The sequence below is a fragment of the Anarhichas minor genome, unplaced genomic scaffold, assembly GCF_050575085.1.
Source record: "Anarhichas minor isolate MPS153535 unplaced genomic scaffold, ASM5057508v1 ptg000024l, whole genome shotgun sequence".
Taxonomy (NCBI): domain Eukaryota; kingdom Metazoa; phylum Chordata; class Actinopteri; order Perciformes; family Anarhichadidae; genus Anarhichas; species Anarhichas minor.
Genome location: NW_027466470.1, coordinates 1,777,563 through 1,797,639, shown reverse-complemented (window position 1 = coordinate 1,797,639; position 20,077 = coordinate 1,777,563). Strand labels below are relative to the sequence as shown.

General features: G+C 41.3%; 2 protein-coding genes across 2 annotated transcripts; both read right to left on the bottom strand.

Annotated features, from left to right (window-relative positions):
* Window positions 1-382: 382 nt before the first annotated feature.
* Window positions 383-9,965, bottom strand: gtpbp4 (GTP binding protein 4). Its single transcript, XM_076098536.1, has 17 exons — window positions 9,819-9,965; window positions 7,169-7,339; window positions 6,974-7,077; window positions 6,077-6,213; window positions 5,373-5,473; window positions 5,166-5,258; window positions 4,710-4,901; window positions 4,309-4,374; window positions 4,072-4,161; window positions 3,876-3,986; window positions 2,973-3,050; window positions 2,804-2,855; window positions 2,608-2,708; window positions 2,167-2,364; window positions 1,755-1,820; window positions 1,482-1,625; window positions 383-1,065 (listed from the first exon to the last, which is right to left on the bottom strand). Exons 1-17 carry the CDS (start codon window positions 9,864-9,866, stop codon window positions 913-915), a joined length of 1,905 nt encoding a protein of 634 aa, XP_075954651.1. The 5' UTR covers window positions 9,867-9,965; the 3' UTR covers window positions 383-912.
* A 628-nt stretch (window positions 9,966-10,593) lies between these two features.
* LOC142956794 (class I histocompatibility antigen, F10 alpha chain-like) lies at window positions 10,594-19,394 on the bottom strand. Its single transcript, XM_076098538.1, is given in 7 exon segments — window positions 10,594-11,350; window positions 12,306-12,362; window positions 12,365-12,391; window positions 12,799-13,101; window positions 13,678-13,956; window positions 15,733-15,999; window positions 19,232-19,394. Coding segments are annotated over 7 exon segments (1,062 nt in total). The 5' UTR covers window positions 19,302-19,394; the 3' UTR covers window positions 10,594-11,291.
* Between the last annotated feature and the right edge of the window lie 683 nt (window positions 19,395-20,077).

Sequence of the window (20,077 nt, the reverse complement as noted above, 5' to 3'; positions counted from 1 at the left end):
AAATTAGGAAAAATAATCGAAATTTTAAGATAAACTCTCCCATGTTGAGCTTGTAGGTATTCCTGGTGTAGTTGTGTTATTATTGTAGAGGTTTCTTAATAGATAACTAAATAATACAAGCCGAATTAAAGAGTTGATGTTAACAGCGTGTGCATCATGTTTTATCACGTGTGTATATTTGACAGAAACAAGTTTAAATTGTTAATATCTAAAGAGTTCAATCTGGTCGCCATTTCCGTGCGAATAAAAAAAACATTTCCAACTCATACAGATTAAATTTAAAACAAAAAGTTTAATTCTGTGCACTACTTTGGGTTTTCAAGATAAAAGCACACTATATAGAGGAATTTCTGTGAAAAGAAAACAACCCGACAGACTGCAGTTTAGTTCAGGTGTATATTTATTAAGCCCCCTTGTTAATGAATAGTTCTCAAAAGGGAGACTTCTTCATCATCATCATCATCATCATCATCACTTCATCCAAAGTAAACTCGGCATTAACTGAGCCACATACTGAACTGATAATGCCAAAATAAAACGTGTGAAATATGATAAAACATCAGTTTAACAACTGAATAATGTTGGACATGTTTTTGATTATGGGAACGGCAGTAACACAATAAGATATTGACCATCACACAACCGGTTTCTGAGTCTCTGCTTTTCCATACTGACAAATAAAAAGACAGTTATTATAATTAGTAATCATTTAAATGGGTTGGGTGCATTTCCCCAGCAGCTTTACAGTTATTTTTATTATTTTTACGGCTCCACCATCCCCAAGAATGACGCTTCCATGTCAGAAAAATAACTTTTTACTGCTGGGGAAAATGTACAGAGTGAAGACTTTGACACTAAGCCTCTCTTTTCCAAAAGAGCGTCCAGGTCTGAACAGTCCAGAAATAACGGGTTTTATCTGTAATCGTGGGTGCCGGACGTCCTCTTCCCGGAAAAGAGATGTTTGGGTTTGAGGTCGAACACGTGTCGGTCCGCCTCGCCCTTCTTTCCTTGGCGGTTCATGTCTTTCTGGGATTTCTTCATCATCTTCCTCCCCATCCTCGCCATCTGGGGAACAAACAAAGACGACACAGACTTGAGTTCAGAACTAGTGATGGATTTAATGCCCGGTTTTGTCTCGGTTTGCATATATTGCACATAAAAAAAGTTGTATTTTTTTAACATGCAAAACAAATAAAATACACTTTTTAGGATAATAGTGTTTGAGGTGGAGTCATGTCTTGCCTCCTCAGGACATATTTATCAGTAGACGATAATATTTAGGATCAAAACGAAGGAGGAAATAAACCAAAAAAACAGATATTTTACAGGTAATAATGAATTAAAAAGCAATCTTCCTCATAGAAATCCTCCGTCTATCTACAATGAAGCCTTGTTTTAGTATCAACCAATGTGTGAGCTGAACTAAAACCATAAACTGCAGCATATTGAGTGAATCAAAGCTACGTGAAGACGTCTCGTACCTTTGGGTCTCTGACGCCGGACTGGTCTCGTGGTGGACGGGAGGCGCTCTGGCTGCGGGTTTTGGAGGTCGGAACCACCGAAACTTCACGCTTTCGTTTCTTGGTGATGCTTCGGGACCGCCGGGCCTGTTCAGCGTAGTGGCTCTGGACGAGGAAGAAGAAGTTCAGTGTGAGGAAAACCAATTCTGTAGCCAGTGTTAACCCCGTTAGTTCACTCATATCGTAGTATAGAGTCAAAGTGTCCTGTAGGTTCTGATCTAAAGAGGAACTTACATCGTCCTTGTTATCCATGTCCAGACCGAGGCCGCCCATCTCCTTCTCCAGCTTCTTTCTTTCAACCTGCGACACAAACACACAACGTTAACAAAAGCCAAAAGAGTCATTTCATAGAAGAAAAGCACCGTCACTGTCGAGGGTGAATGCAAATGCAGACAGCTACTCGATCTGGTAAAAGTGGGATACTTGAAGCATTGAGTCGCAATTCTATTTGATTATTTCTCCGTTGCTCAGGACTTTGTGAGGGTTCTTTATGTGGCTCATGTCTCAGCTGTGTTCCTCATATATGACGTTAAATATTCTCTCTGTCTTCCTTTTGATGAGATGAAACCTTCTCGTGGACAAACTTAAGAGACTTGTTGATCGTCTCCTGATTACGGAGCTCTCTGTTGTCACACGACGTCCTCACCTTGGTGGCGGTCCTGGGCATGCGGGGCCCGTGGATGTCCTTATCTTTGGACTCCACGATCTTGAGGAACTTCTTCTCGCGGATCTGCTTGGCCAGAACGCGGATCTCCTGCATCTCTTCGTCCTCGCTCTCCTCTTCGGAGTCGTACTCCCCAGCTCGCTCCTTCAGCTCCTCCTCCTTCTCCAGCAGCTCCAGTTTCTGTTAGGACAGGAAGTAGAGATGATTAGAAGACAAGAACATTTATTTCTTTGCTTCGTTCTTCTGGAAAATCCAAAATCTCTTTTTATTTCATACATTTTGTTAAATTACAGACACTACAGGAACTAGTTCACCAGCCGGTCTCTGGTTCCAGTTATTTTATTTTAAAGGTTTAAGAGGACCTGCCTCTGGGCAAACAACATTGTGTCACTGTAGAAACCCGTCTTTAGTTTTTAAACTCACCTTCATGATTTCGGGATCGATGTAGTCTGCAATGTTGTGGCCCTGCCACACCTCAGGGATCCTATCGTTCTTCTCCTCTTCGTTCATCAGATCCCAGTATTCTATTTAAAAATGATAAAACAGTATCAGCACTGCAGATGTAAACGTTTACTTTCTAAGAATTCACAGCGTAATGAATGAGATGAAGGACTCTTACTCTGAAGGTCCAGGATGTAGTCATCGCCGAGCTCCACCTCCAGGTCTCTCTCCTGTGAGACATGATAAAAACGTTTTATTTCACACAGATAGCTGTGAGGTCACAGAGAGCTGTGAGGTCACATCTCACTTTAAATGAAGTCAGAGAGCGCCGGTAACGCCGGACGTACCAGTTTACGTTTGGGTTCGTCCACCTCCATCGCCTTCTTACGGATCAACGCCCCTTCTGGGATGAACGGAGGCCTCGGCTGGAAATTACACAATAATAATAATAATATTTAATATCAGTACAGGGCCTGACAGTGAGCTTTGTTTTACTTGCCAAAAATGGAAAATCTAGGCCTACTAATGAATAAACAGAATCAAAAGAGATTTGAACAATTGGACAAATGTTTTACTTTGTTATCGTCATAGTCATTTGTTGTGGCCATTAACAGTTTTAATTATATATTATAAGATGCTCATAGCTAGCATTAGAGAGTTAATCAGGTCATAATTCCATCTGTAATGTCTATTTTTTAGCAAGTTTCTAACAAAAAACACCATTTTAGAAGATACTACATTTACGGTTTGGAGCTTGAACGCACCATAATGTAACTGAATGGAACCTCCATACTTCAGCGTTTAGCTCCGCTATAAGCAGGACTGAGCTACGGAGAGACTCGGTGTTGTCGCTCACTGTGAATTATAATACAACTAGCAGACGTGTCTGACGAAGTGAGTTGTTCCAAATGTTGCTACGCTGTTAGCTCCGTAATTTAGCCAAGCAGGACTGTGCTAACAGCTAACAGCTAACGTCAACAGCTAACGTTAACAGGCTCTCCTTCTGCTAATTTCAACTGATTTATATTTCACAATGTAGCGTTATCGGGGATCTGCGTCTAGAAAGCATTCATATTTACTGAATATCGGTCCCTAATAACGACCACGTCTATTTTTCACTTGCTATCGTACAAACTGCATAAAGTATTCCACCCTACATGCTCCGGTCAAGCGTTAATGTCGAGCCCTGAGCTAACGCGAGGGGACCTAATTCACAGACTTCCGATATGCGAGCTCGCGACTCTTTGTACCTTCTCGTCTCTCTTGGAGGGCATGGCCAGGTGGAGCCGGTTGAGAACATCGTGGACCTTCTTGCCCTTCATCTTGGTGTCGACGCGATGGGCGAGGAGCCGGTCGCAGGCCTGGCAAAAAACACCAAAGTAACCGTGAACCATGGGAAAAAAAAATACACAACACAATATACTTTTGTCTCCTCCGGGGTCTCACCTCGGTTTTAACTTGCATGACTCCCTCCTCGGTCAGGGTGCTGGTCTCCACCACAAGGATCTCCTCGGCGGTGAAATCAGCAAAGATTTTCTGACGGCAAAAAGGAAGAAACTTCAACACTTGTGCAAATAAAACAGCTCATTTCTGAAGTTTTAATGACCTGCTCGGCAATAAACTCCAAAACGTATTTCTAGTCTAAGCCTTTGAGACGTTTGATGGAAGTGCGTCTTCACTCACCTGGTCCTCCTCAGACAGCTCGCTGATCTTCTTCACGTCACATTTGTTGGCCACGATGATGAGCGGCTGCAGGAGAGAGAGACACACGAGCGTTACTTCCATTACCATCACATTGTCAGAAGCTCAGACTTGCTCAGTAAATTATTTCCCGTGGTTTGATATGGTTAGATCGAGGGGTGGGTATTGATCATTTGGAAGAACTAAGGGAAATATGTTTTGTTCTTGTTTGAGCTCGTCAATATCAGAGAGCAAAATTGTCAAAATGGCCGATAGGAGCTCAAGATTAAAAGTTTTCAATCCACAAAAACCTGGATCATAGTCGCATCAGGCATGAAAAGAGGAACTTTTGAGTTTGTTGTTTTCTGACGTCATTGTCACACGGTGAGTGACAGTTTTCTGACCTTGTTGGCGAACAGCGGGCGGATGCTGTTGAAGAGCTCCAGCTGCTGCTGCAGGTTGTGGCCGCACTGCTCCGACACGTCCATGACGTAAAGAACCGCCGCTCGCAGGTGAGCCAGAGCCGTGATGGCCTGCATCTCGATGGTGTTCCTGTCCTCCAGAGGGTGGTCCAGGATCCCGGGGGTGTCCACCACCTACAACAACACGACAGAGTTCACAGGAAGCATGTTTCAGGCTTGGTCCTCTTTTGTTTTGGATTTGTTCAACTCTCTGTAATTACGTCATTGCAAATGAAAGAAACCTCAATGACTTTAGAGCCTTACATGAATGTTTTGCACAAATGAATAATGGAATTAAAGGATGCGAGTTACTTTTAAGACCTTTGACCCAGAACACATAAGAAGCAGAAGAACGTTTCTGAAGGACAAAACGAACGCGTGATGTGTAACCGGTCTCACCTGCCAGCGGAGGTATCTGTAGTCCATGTGACCCACAAACAGAGACTTGGTGGTGAACGCATACGGCTGGACATCAACGTCTGCTCTGGTCACCTGACAACGAACAACATTCACAACATGTTAACGTCAGCTTGTTGATTAGTTTTGAGCAGTGTCATGCACAGCTGTCATACTTATTATTATTATTATTATTAGAGAGCAGTTTACCTTGTTGATGAAACTGGACTTGCCGACGTTGGGGTAACCGCACAGAAGCAGAGTCCTCGTGTTCGGGTCGATGCTCGGCAGACGGGACAGATGCTGACGCACTGTTGAAGAGGACGACAGGGAGATTAATCACTTTAACATGTCAAAAAGAAAGATAACAGTAATAAAACCAGGCGAATGAAAACCTCTCAGGTGACAAGAAAAGTTTAAAAAAAAAGAACCTGAAAACAGAGATTAAAGTTACTACGAGGAGCTTTCATTTAGTGTTGATTTAGGATATGGGTCTGTCCACGGTGGACCGGTCTCTGCTGGAGGATCTGGGTCTGTCCACGGTGGACCGGTCTCTGCTGGAGGATCTGGGTCTGTCCACGGTGGACCGGTCTCTGCTGGAGGATCTGGGTCTGTCCACGGTGGACCGGTCTCTGCTGGAGGATCTGGGTCTGTCCACGGTGGACTGGTCTCTGCTGGAGTCTGAGCTGAAGGAGGTTCTGGTGAACCTGCATGAGTTCACCAGAATCCGACCCGGTGGCTGCGATGACGAGCATTAAGAATAACTCTATAGAAACAGACCATCTTCTCTCTGATGGTCTCTTTACTGATGGAGGTCTGATAGAGGATCAGGACTAAACTGAGACTGGTTCATATAGAGGATCAAGACTACACTGAGACTGGTTCAGGACCAGTTAACTCTGAATCTCCGTTACCTTGTTCCAGATACTCCAGACTGGACTTCTGTCTCTTCAGGATGGTGCACATGCGACCCAGCGCGGCTCTCTTCAGCTGCTTACAGCGGTACAGAGAATCTCCGTACTTCATCAGACGCACGTAGTCTTTGGCAACACTGGAGGTGAAAAAATAAAGAGGTTACACGCCTGTGTTAGATCAATGTTATGGGTTATGTTCATATATTTAAACTAGATGCTTGATGTACGCCATGCAGACCTGATTGGATATACATTAGTGCTGGGCAAGTTAACGCATTCATTTCGCGTTAACGCATTCATTAATTAACGCCGACAATTATTTTATCGCGTGTTAACGCATTTTTTTTTATTTATTATAATTTTTTTTTTTTATTGAAAGACAAGAGACAATACATATACATAACAACAAGAGGATGACAAGAACAGTGGGATAAAAGCCAGCAAACATCCTATAGTCAGTTGCGGTAACGTCAGCAGACACTCAGATCTCCGTGGTCAACTCAGCAGACACTCGCATGTTAGTGCTCCTATATGCTGAAATTCACGGTAAACGCATTTAAACGGCACAGATCGGGAGCGAGCGAAGGACTTTGAAAGTTAGCGGAAAGATTAACGTGAGACAACATCCGGTTTCTTCAGACGAACATCCGGTTTTCAGAATAAGATGCCAACAAAGTATGAATTATATTCACATTAAGTATAAAACATGCTACCTGCATCTCGTGAACCAAATGTTATTGCCCTTTTGTTCATATAGCAGTACTTTTAAAATAAAGTGCGCAATACACTACTTTTGAATTCATTATTGAACTTTGCCATAACAATGCGATTAATCGCGATTAAATATTTTAATCGTTGCCCAGCACTAATATATATATATATAACATTTTAACTTACTTATCGATCAGATTCTTGGCGATGTTAATCTGTCCCAAAGCCAGCTTGTAATGATCTTTGTCGTACAACACGTTCATCAGATCGGCGTAGAACGGGTGGATGTCCTGAAGGAAAAACAACACGTCATCAAATCCCACAAAACGGATCGTAAACATGTAAACAAAAGACTTTTTCCGGAGCTTCTCGTGGACTCACGTCGAGCTTGGGGAAGTCGGTGAGGATCTGCGTGAGGCGGTCGTGGTAGCTCTGCTGGGTGAACTTCACCTTCCGCATGTAGAAGTGTCGGATGCGGTGGATCTGGTAGTGCTTGTGCACCACGGTGGGCGTCTTCCTTTGGGTTTTGGATAAAGTGATGTCGATGAAGTCCTGCAGAGAGAGAAGGAACAGTGACACATAACTTATTTTACAGTATTCACTTCATCAGGAAACAGATAAACAAGACATTCATAAACATTTAATTATTAGAAAGTGTACGATATTTTTCCCCTGAAAAGAAGTTTGTGTTACTTTAAACTATTTGTCTCATCTGTCACGCCTTTGGCATTTACTCTCTAAACATGAACCTCTTTTTGTCACCGGTGATATTACTAAATAAAGTATTTAAGTCATTGCAAAATGTACTCTCCTGTTATTGTATTTCATAACAGTACATACTGTAACACCCACTGGAACAGATACTTAATATTTATCCATAAAAACATGTATTTATGTCCTCTAAAATCTAAATTAGGCCCTTTTCCCCAGAGAGTCCTGCCAGACTTCATTAACAAACCGTCCGTTTAATATACAGGTGCTGGTCATATAATTAGAATATCATCAAAAAGTTGATTTATTTCACTAATTCCATTCAAAAAGTGAAACTTGTCTATTATATTCATTCATTACACATAGACTGATATATTTCAAATGTTTATTTCTTTTAATTTTGATGATTATAACTGATAACTAAGGAAAATCCCAAATTCAGTATCTCAGAAAATTAGAATATTGTGAAAAGGTTCAATATTGAAGACACCTGGTGCCACACTCTAATCAGCTAATGAACTCAAAACACCTGCAAAGGCCTTTAAATGGTCTCTCAGTCTAGTTCTGTAGGCTACACAATCATGGGGAAGACTGCTGACTTGACAGTTGTCCAAAAGACGACCATTGACACCTTGCACAAGGAGGGCAAGACACAAAAGGTCATTGCAAAAGAGGCTGGCTGTTCACAGAGCGCTGTGTCCAAGCACATTAATAGAGAGGCGAAGGGAAGGAAAAGATGTGGTAGAAAAAAGTGTCCAAGCAATAGGGATAACCGCACCCTGGAGAGGATTGTGAAACAAAACACATTCAAAAATGTGGGGGAGATTCAGAAAGAGTGGACTGCAGCTGGAGTCAGTGCTTCAAGAACCACTACGCACAGACGTATGCAAGACATGGGTTTCAGCTGTCGCATTCCTTGTGTCAAGCCACTCTTGAACAACAGACAGCGTCAGAAGCGTCTCGCCTGGGCTAAAGACAAAAAGGACTGGACCGCTGCTGAGTGGTCCAAAGTTATGTTCTCTGATGAAAGTCAATGTTGCATTTCCTTTGGAAATCAGGGTCCCAGAGTCTGGAGGAAGAGAGGAGAGACACACAATCCACATTGCTTGAGGTCCAGTGTAAAGTTTCCACAGTCAGTGATGGTTTGGGGTGCCATGTCATCTGCTGGTGTTGGTCCACTGTGTTTTCTGAGGTCCAAGGTCAACGCAGCCGTATACCAGGAAGTTTTAGAGCACTTCATGCTTCCTGCTGCTGACCAACTTTATGGAGATGCAGATTTCATTTTCCAACAGGACTTGGCACCTGCACACAGTGCCAAAGCAACCAGTACCTGGTTTAAGGACCATGGTATCCCTGTTCTTAATTGGCCAGCAAACTCGCCTGACCTTAACCCCAGAGAAAATCTATGGGGTATTGTGAAGAGGATGATGCGAAATGCCAGACCCAACAATGCAGAAGAGCTGAAGGCCACTATCAGAGCAACCTGGGCTCTCATAACACCTGAGCAGTGCCACAGACTGATCGACTCCATGCCACGCCGCATTGCTGCAGTAATTCAGGCAAAAGGAGCCCCAACTAAGTATTGAGTGCTGTACATGCTCATACTTTTCATGTTCATACTTTTCAGTTGGCCAAGATTTCTAAAGATCTTTTCTTTGTATTGGTCTTAAGTAATATTCTAATTTTCTGAGATACTGAATTTGGGATTTTCCTTTGTCAGTTATAATCATTAAAAGAAATAAACATTTGAAATATATCAGTCTGTGTGTAATGAATGAATATAATAGACAAGTTTCACTTTTTGAATGGAATTAGTGAAATAAATCAACTTTTTGATGATATTCTAATTATATGACCAGCACCTGTATAATCACTTGTATGTAAAAGCAGACACTTTGTAACAACTTTTTGTATTATGTCCACAATTAAAACATGTCTTCTGATCAATTCGGCGTACGATTAAAACAAACTACGCTATTTGTTTAGGAAACAGGTGAGAAACACGGTTTAATACGTGCTGCCATTCACGTCGCATTGGAGCGTCTCCTCGTCTTAAATGTCCCGGTTTTTAACGGAGTCTGGTGCGGGACACATCTGGGCTTAAGTCAACGACACAATAAAGCTTATTTATCGCCTCATACTAGTCAGACTCAATACTTCGTCTCGTGGTACTGTACGCCATAAAGTAGGTGTCTCTTTACACCAGCTCAGCACGTGTTTTCCTCCACCATGTTTGTTTTTTAAATATCTTCCGCCGTCTTTTAAAAGCTCAAACAACGTAACCCGTTTAAAACCGTAAAGACGAAGAATAAAAACGTACCTTTGCGGTGGGAACCACCATAATCTTCTTAAAATTGTAAAGTGCCATCTTGTCGGACACGTTGTAGTCCGCTGACGGCACTGGGGGAAAGGAAGGCACCTCGTTCCGTTAGAACCGGAAGAGACGCTGAGAAACACGGAGCGAGGTGTTTCTAAACATCGCCCCCTCACGGCCGGATGCAGGAATTACAGGAGAAAAACAACATTTCTGTAACAATTTCTATTTTTTCCATAAAACAAACAAAAACTAAAGTTAGTAATAACTGTAACTACTGCTATTCATTTCATTGTTTTTATATATTATGTTTAAGTCACACATTTAACACTGTACAGCTCTTTCATGTTTTTACATATTTATATTTTATAGTTTGTACATTTTTCTATTCTTTATTCATGTGTCTTGACCTTTAGAGTACTTTGCTTTTATTTCTATATTTTATTTCTTATTTTTTTAATAAAAAAAGTTTCATTCTTTATTCTTAGTTATTATTTTAATCTTAGTACTATCCCTCCTTTATTCCCTCTTAACCCCACTTCCCCAGCAATCCCCTCCCTGCTCACGATATCAAAATAATGATAAAAATACAAAATAAATTATTTAAATTAAATTTATTCTGAATAGCCCAAAATCACAAATTACAAATTAGCTTCAGAGGGCTTTACAATCTGCACACATACGACATCCTCTGTCACTTTAACGGGGTTAAGTGTAATAGATGTCATAACCAGTGTTTTATGCATAAGCATATCTGCTGAATCACAGAGAGACTCAGACATTTGGAGTTTTGGGCACTTTATTGAAAAGCAAAACAAAAGTACAAAAGGAATGAAATAGAGCCGCTTCATTAACATTCATTGTAAAGCCAACACCCTTCCTCGTCCCAAAATACTATCAGGAAATATATTGAAGAAGATTTCTATCAGCTGAGAAGCTTCAAACATCTCACTGCCCTTTAGAAACTAGAAGCCTTCATTTACATAAAATAATGTTTCACATCAGATCAAAACATGAGATGAAACAATAAACATCCTCTTGATTATTGAAGAAAAAACCCTACTAGTGTGTATGTGGCAATGCGAATGCACACGTGTGTGTGTGTGTGTGTGTGTGTGCATTTACATTTGTGTTACCAACATTGATTTAACCAGAAAGCCAACAGCAGAAGCATTAAAGTGTAAATATGGAGGATTTGTTTCAGATGAACACACATCTTTGTGTGTGCAGAGTGCTGTGATGCTTTCATTGTTCTGAAGATCTCCAACAATAATCTTCCTCGTTTGATTTAAGAACATCTCATCAGAGGAAATTACATTTTGTTAAATTGAAACTAAACGATCCAAATCATTTAACGTCACCACTGATGTTTGCTCCTAGTTTTCAAATGTGTTTTCTTTGTGTTCCAATCGATGAGCATCTACAGCTAGATTCAATGACTTCATGATATGAACGATGAATAAGTGATGAGTTGACACTTCATGGAGGAGAGTGTGGAGGCACCACTTCTTGATCCAGTGAAATATTTATCCATAAACCTGAAGAGACAAAAAGAAAACAAACACATCAAAGAGAAAACTAAATCATTTACCACAAATGTTTCAATCAGAACAAAGACACATATTTACAGAATCATTGAGACATCAAATATTCATGACTCAGTCATAGAAGTGTTACCTTTTGTAATATTTAACCATCATGCTTATGAAGTCATAACTCCTTATTTTCATCTGATAAATTGGTGTCACTGTGTTTGTAAAGGTTGATATTTGAGACTTTATCTGAGCTGCTGATGTGAAGCTTTCTGAACTCATCTGTGTCTTTCTCTTAATAATCTCACTTCACATCAAATGAAGCAGCTTCACCTTTGTTGTGGAAGAAGTCAAAGATGTTCTTTACAGCGACAACGTGTCCCAGAGCTTCTACAGCGGATAGAGAACCAATCACAGGAGCTTCTTCTGCTCATAGTTTAGAGCAGCTAACTCCTAACTCAGCTAACTCTGACTCCTCTAGGAGATGAAAGAGGTTTTATTCATCATCTGTCCCTTGTAAAAAAAATATGCATGAAAAAACTGACATTATTCTCATTACAAAAATACTGTTTTTTATTTATTTGTTCCCCGAAAAGTCCAAATTATTTTTATCAACAGTCTAAAAGAATAAGTAGAAAACAACGAGCGACCTTGAAGTGTTCGTCGATCGCTATAAAACTGCAGATATAATATATTATGAAGAATAAAAGCAAATATGATGAAATAACATCAATAGAAATTAATGTTAAATATAAAATATGAATTTGGCTCTTCTAGTCATGTCATCATGACATTACCGCTGACTGTTGAAGTTTGCTTCTCTGTCACATTCTGAAGAAAATGCCGAAAATCCAAATACTAATGAAATACTAATGAAATACTAATGAAATACTAATGAAATACTAATGAAATACTAATCAAACACTAATCAAATACTAACGTCTCTGTTCGGGTCTCTCACCTTTCCTGTAAACTATGAATCCACCCACAGCGATGACGAGAGCAACAAGAGCCACTTGATGATGATGGTCTTGTCAGCGGGCTTCTCTGTTGAGCAGAAAACAACAATAAAATAGTCACAACCTGAAGAGATGAAGCAGGTTAGAAGAGGAGAACATCCATTCATCAAGCAGACCACAGTCCTGAACACACACACCGTCTGTCTGTCCTTTCTTTATCTGGTCTGTACACGATGACTGTATCTCTGCTTGTTGATCTCGTCCAGCTGTGTTCTCTCTGTTCAGCTGTATGTTTGTGTTGCTTTCTGTCCCATATGTTGGTTTTTGACACGACGACAACTTCTGACAAACGTATTCAAACTCCTTTCTGACTGTCGGCACACTTTGAATAAACTTTAACTAAACTAAACTTCCCGTCCTCATAAAAACACACAAACTGTTCCAGTAAACTAAAGGTGTGCTTCCCACCTTCATCACACCTGATCTCAGTCTCACCTTCGTTGGTCCTGAGCACAGCTTTGTCCAGTCTGGTGACGATGTCCTCCTCCACACCAGACAGCTGGAACACACAGTCGTACCTCCTCCAGTCTTCAGCTGGGACTGATGACAGTTCCAGGTCAGCGCTCATCTGGAAGGATCCATCGTGGTTGGGGAGGATCTCTCCGAGGTCCACGTCCTCACGGAGCTCCTCTCCATCTTTCCTCCAGAACAGTGTGGCTCTGTCAGGGTAGAAACCTGTAGCGTGGCAGCTGACTGGAGAGGAGGACGTCTTCTGGAGGAGAGACACTGAGGGACGCTCTGGAGAGGGAAGAGAGAGACAGGTTATAGGTTCTTTAGTAGTATTATTTACTGTGTATTCATATCATCATTCATGTTGGATGGAATGTGTTTTAAATGCCTTGGTAACACATACACACTATATATATATATTTATATATATATATATATTTATATATATATATATATATTTATATATATATATATAAATATATATATATATGTATGCAAATAAATGTCATTGAGGTTGAATTGATGAAAGAAGGGAGAGACAAACAGATGAAGAGGTGAGATGATTAGAAAGGGAGGACAGTGAGTGTGAGAAAGACAGAGCAAAGAGACAGAGAGAGAGACAGAGACAGACAGAAACAGTTCAGAGACAAAGAGAGAGAGAGGACGGAGGGACAGAGGGGTGATGAGTGTGAGGGAGGAAATGTGGTGAAGGAGAGAAGGAGGCAGAGAGAGGAAGAGAGGTGAGGGAGGAGAAAGGTGTGAGACACAGCAGCTCTCTGTATGTGGCTGACATGTGTTGTAATGTGACTGTTGGTCAGAAACAACAGAAGCTTCATGAAACTACATCAGGTCATGTGATTCTACCTGTTCTCATCAGAGAGCTCCTCCCGTAGTTCACATACTTCTTCACCCACTCAGGACAAATCTGAGTGAAGTAGTATTTGTCCTGTGCTATCAGAGCTCTGTTATTATCCCACTTGTGTTTGGTGATGACAGCCTGTTGTTTTGGAGCGATCCATGTCTCTGTCTGCAGGTCAAATGCTATGAAGTCTTCTCCATCATAACCATACTGATGAAAACCTTTGATCTCATTGGTCTCATCATCCCATTCACAGCCAACCATCCTCTGGATAATGTGGACACCTAAGAGAGAGAGAGAGAGAGAGAGAGAGAGAGAGAGAGAGAGAGAGAGAGAGAGAGAGAGAGAGAGAGAGAGAGAGAGATCACAGTCGTCTCTCATCAGCTGACGTCACATCTTCACCACAGAGACACACTGATCCACAGACTCCACAGCAGAGGGTCTACACCTCCTGCTGTCATTGGCTGGATGAAGCCACTTACAGCCAATCATCAGCTGGACAGTGTGGACGTCTCAGAGAGAGACAGGGAGGCAGAGACTGCTGGGACACAGAGGGACATCCTGACTCTGTTCATGTCCTCTTTTCACACAGAGACACAGAGCCTCCACTGAGACCAACAGTCTGTCTCCACTGATGAAGGGGGTGTGTCTTCATTTGTTATTTAACACATAAGTTTATTATTAAATATTTAAAAATGTCAGAAACTCGTGAAAATGTCCGTCAAGTTGTGAGAGGATGAGGTGAAATCTTCAGATTGCTTCTTTAGTCTGAACAACACTGAACAATATTTAATATGAAATGATATTAATCAGAGAAAAGCAGAACTTTCTCATATTTGAGAAACTGGAACTAGAAAATGTTTGACATGTTTTCTTGATGAAAGACTTGAGTGATCATCTGATGATCAACATTTAAGTCAATTAATTTCTGTTAAACTAATAGATTCCTTATTCTAACACTATGTATGTTTATTAAGACATAAACACACCAGAGTGAAGTTAAAGGACTCTACTCTGTATTATTCTCCATATTTAGGGCTCAAACTAATTATTCTCGTCTTTGCTGATTATGTAATGACTATTTTTAATGAACCATAAATAGTTTACAGTGTAAAATGTCAGTAAAGTGTGAACTCGCCCGTTAAGTTCAGAGCGTCTGATGAACTCTTTAAAGTGCTTCTTCAGTCTGAACACTGAACAGTATTTCATTCAGAACGATATCAATCAGAGAAAAGGAACAAAGTCTCACACTGAGAAACCTGAACTACAACATGTTTGACTTATTTCTGTAATTAAAGACTTAAATTATTATCTGATTATCATAAATGGAGCCAATTCATTTGTTTAACTAAACAAATTCATAACTAGTTTCATCACTGAAGATGTTTATTAAGACATAAACACATCGTGGTGAAGTGAAGTTCACTCATCTGTAGTTCTGTCTCTACATGTATAGAGTATTATGGGACACTGTGGAGTGAACCCTGTGGTCTGAATGAGACATGCACCATGTGGTCCTGTCAGCCAGCTCTATTAAAACATGCTGCTCCTCCTCTCAGGAGAGGACCCAGCAGAAGCAGCCTGCGTCCCGTTCACAGTCCTGCTCCCTACTTTGAGGAAGCAGCCGTCATGTTCCTCTACCAGCTGTGTGCTGTCAACGCTCTGTGATCAACAGCTTCCTGCAGCACACTTCTCATGGACCAACTCACTGTGGGCACTTCAGTAGAGTTCTTCTGATCTAACCCAGTGGAGAGAAGGTGCTCATGACCTCTGCTGCTCATTATGGGATGGACACAATCACTGTATCAGTGGAGTACAGCAGCATCCAGTCGACTGTGTCAGTCATGTTTCTGCTGAGTCACACTGTGTTTCAGCCAAGAGAAGCTGTGTGTGTGTGTGTGTGTGTGTGTGTGTGTGTGTGTGTGTGTGTGTGTGTGTGTGTGTGTGTGTGTGTGTGTGTGTGTGTGTGTGTGTGTGTGTGTGTGTGTGTGTGCGCGTGAGACATCTGTTTACTAAAATACAGGATGACAATATCAACAAAATGTGTGACTTTAACAAACCTCCAGTTTGGTTGAAGCGCTGCTTTGCTACTTCAATGTTGCTTTTGTAGCTCTGCTGGGTACCCATAAATTTCCCAGTCTCCCTCTGCCAGTACTGAGGATCATCTGCTGTGACTCTGCTCATCCAGTCCTGTTTGGGTTCTGCTCTCCTGGTGTTACTGTCATAGTGAACCATCTCAACGTCATCAACCAACCCAACAGACACAAACTCTGGGAAGTTTGTGACTCCAGAGGACGCAGTGTCGAAATACTTCAGAGAGTGAATCACTGGAACAAAAGATAAAGTCATCATTTACAGTTTAGATATCACGCTTTAATAAATCACTGAACAATGTTGTTCTGCTGCACACAGAATCAAAAAGAACTACAGAACAATAAATACATGCTAATAATATCTGCTGAGCACTCAACACACACAGAAATAAATGTGTACTTTAATATTTCTGATGTTTTAAAAACTGTTCTGAGATGAAATATGAAACAAGTCACATGTTTAGATCATGCAGTTGTTACAGGACCAGGAGTGACAGGAAGCTCACTCTGGTGCAACACATTTCATTTCCTGTAAACACATGAAAACACATGAGGTGAGGTGAGCAGCTCTCTGTTCTGATGACACGTCGCTCATCACGTACTGACGGCTTTCTTCTGCTCTACTGACGTCAGCGACTCTCTAACAAATAGAACTCATCACAGCAAACATTTCACTTCCACTGACAACTCACATAAAAGGACTGAAACACACATTACTGTACACACCAGTCTGACTTCTCTGTTCACAGGATGTCTCACAGAAATGACAATAAATGACAATAATGTCTTCTGACTCATCAGCCAATATGTATTTACCCAAATATCTGCAATAAGCTCGTATCCACAAATAATATCCAGGTGTGATTTATCAGTCCAGCTCCACTGAACGGCCTCAGTGTGATGTAATCTGACCCAACCAGCTAAAGTCAGTGTTAACCTGATGTGTGTGTCAGTGTGTGGAGTCAAATGTCGTCATTATCTGAGGAATGGCTTCAATATTTAGACAATATGTAGAGGTCACACAATACACCACATGAGCTTAATATCCATGTTCAGGAGGTTGTCATGGATTATGTGTTTTATGAGTGCACATGTTATTCTCTAAATCTGTGTTTGTTATTGATTCACTATGAGAGGCTGATATGTAATATGATTTCCTTCTTCTTCCTTTTCAATCATGAAATATGTTTTATTTAGTGACAGATGACACTTTACATCTTGTTTAAGGAGTGAACACTGAAGAGACTGAAGAACAAGATGATTCATGAGGAACGCATCAAGTGTCAGTGATTGAGTTTATTAGTGAACGATATTAAATATTACAGCAACAAAGCAGGAAGTAGTTTGTCTTCAGCAGGAAAACAACCATCAACTGACTCGTTGTTTCAAAGTAAAAGTCCCAAACCTCCACAGCAGCCTGAGAGATGAAATGTGCTGACGTGTTTCCTGACTGTATGAATATGTTCATTGTGTCTACTGAATGACAATAACTAACACTAAATATTGACATCGTTGATACAATAACAGTCATTGTAAACAGCACTGAATGAACCGCAGCACACATTCTACATAAAACACCAACAAGTTAGATATTGAAATAGAAAAGAGCACTAAATATAGTGCTGTTGTGACGTCATGTTTCATGCTCTTTACTCATCGGACTGGTGTCGGACTGTTGCTGCGCTGCGTCATGCTGACGTCTGAGCTTTAAGCGCGTTCACACCGTTTCGCTCTGAATGCTGCTGATATTATGAAATAATGTCCCAAATAAAAGCGACAGCAGAGTGAGAGAAATAACTCACTTCTGTCCTTTTCACTAAGTCACTCGAGGACACAGCGGCTCCCTCAGAAACATGTCGGGACCAATCACTGAGCTGCACACACAGGATTCACTAACGTGGACTTTAACCCTTGTATGGTGTTCATTTTTTTGTTACTCAGCAGGTATTTTTGGGTTTTTAATTCAACACAATCAAACAATTTTATGTTAAAATACTCAACAGATGTTTTCTTCATCCCAATTAGAAGCAATATAAACAGCAAATATGGTTAATATTTGCCCTTTAACTTTGTTATATCACATTTACGAATTAAAGTGCTACTCGTTTTTTGTTTTTTTTGACAAAATCAAGAAAATCAATTATAATCAAGATATGAGTGGACAAAATTCAACAAATTTACAAATGAAGCAAGGTTGTTCATAACTATTGACTTTTATTTATTTGAATTTCATTGAATTTCATTAGTAATCAGGTCATTTTACATAGCACAACACACAGTTTACATTGAACACATTGAACACATTACATTGTTGAACACATTGCCTTTTCATACCAGCCTATACAACACATGAGTGGCAGAGTTTTACTGTGTGTGTGTTGCATATGTACTTCTTGCACTTGATGCATGTATATTGCGTCTTTCTGTCCGTCTTGGGTCCACACACTTCGCAGCGTTTCTTTTTGTTGCTGCCGGCCGCAACCCAGAATGATGAAAAGATCATGAATTTTACTAAAACCTCTGTCTCGCAAGGTATGAGTGTCAAACATATACTGCAACAGCATCACACACTTACCTCAGGCTCTGCAGATGGTGGTTCTGTAGGTTGGGTGGATGGGGCACCAGCATTGTCCTCCTGAATCCTCCTCACGGTGGCTGCAGAGGCTGAGGCTCTCGGAACATGCTGTCTTCTCAGGATTTGTGGTTTCACCAGTGTCTTTCCAAGTTCCTCGAGAAAGAGGCGTCTCCTCTGGAGCTTCCCTCTGTTCCACTCTGGGTTCAATGCCATCCAGATGACAAAGGCGTTGTACGCCGAGATGTCCAGTATGTCAAAGAAAATCACCAGTGGCCAGCGTAGGGTCCTCCTCTTGCAGCTGTAGGCAGACACCAGCTTGTCCATGTTGTCCACCCCTCCTTTTGTGGCATTGTAGTCCATGATTATCTCTGGTTTCTGATGCTCCAGGCCACAGATTCTTCCATCCCTGTGCAGTGTACTCATGAGTACCACATTCTTGGTTTTCTTTGGCACATAGGACAGACTGAAGGTACACAGGACCTACAATTTCCACACTTGTATTAGCCCGGGTCCAGTGGACCCGAACACCCTGTATGTAATATAAATGTGTAGGGGGGGGGTTACGGTGTGCGGTCGATGAAAATTTTTGTCTGATATATGTTCTTCGCAGAAAATGAGCCAATGCCAATAAGTCTGAGTTTGAAAAAATAATGAATCGTTTTATTTTTGTTTTGATGAAAAATGAAAACGGGTCCCACAGACCCGAACACCATACAAGGGTTAAGAGCATTTCTGACTGTTTACAACATTTTCTGTCGTCAACGAGGAAGTCCTGGAGCTAAACATCAAAGACGATCAAAAGCAGCTTAAAGTGATGAACACAGTCTGTAAAGACACGAAGCTTTCCTTCTTTTACAATCACACAACTTATAAAACAAAGAGTGAACTCACCTGCTGCCGCGCCGTGAAGGTGTATCATCAGGAGAGACAGAATCAACGCCTCCATAGTGAAATGTCGCATCTTAACTTTTGGTGCTTTCTATTATTAAAGAGAGAAAGTGATCCGGTCCGCTCAGCTCCAGGATCAGGACTGACCTGAGGGAGAGAGAAGAAGCAGCGCTGCCTTCCACCTCCATCTGAGCCAATGGGAATTTAAGCTGAGCGTGACGTCACGTGTAACTAGGTAGAAGTGAGCCACTCAGGTTGTGAACGTAGTGCGATGTTGTTTGAGCGCGTGTGAGAGGATGAAGGAGACACGGACACGCGGGGCTTTATTCTGCTGTTCTCATATGAAAGGAGTGTTTGACCTCCTGCTGCTCGGGTCTTCTCTCATGATTTGTACTCTGATGTCACGTCACGTGCACAGACGTCACATGAAGAAAGAAGAAGAAAGCTCCAACAAACAAGAAGGAAACACAACTCTGAGGTGTTTCTCCCGAAGCTCTTTATTCATGAAGACAACTCGAATGTGACACACACACACACACACACACACACACACACACACACACACACACACACACACACACACACACACACACTAGTTGTAATGAAAGAACACCTCAAAGGAAACTGACAAATAAATCGGAGCCATGAGTTGAAATAAACAGTTTGCAGCTCCAGATGAGACGATCACTGTCAGCTTTATATCTGATTCACTGGAGTCCTTCTGAAGTGAAGCAGCGTCCCAGGAGAACTGTGTTAAAGAGGAACTCCACCGATGTCTCCAGTGTTGAGTCACAGGGTTTGTGGATTACAAATGTTTAAGTGTCACATTAAAATACAGCTGATGAGACG

Coding starts and splice junctions, on each gene's coding strand:
- gtpbp4 (XM_076098536.1), bottom strand. CDS start 9,866: ATGGCACTTTACAATTTTAAGAAGATTATGGTGGTTCCCACCGCAAAG. Junction 5,259..5,372: donor AGTCCAGTTTCATCAACAAG/GTAAACTGCTCT, acceptor GTTCGTTGTCAG/GTGACCAGAGCAGACGTTGA. Junction 1,066..1,481: donor CCGGCGTCAGAGACCCAAAG/GTACGAGACGTC, acceptor TTTGTTCCCCAG/ATGGCGAGGATGGGGAGGAA.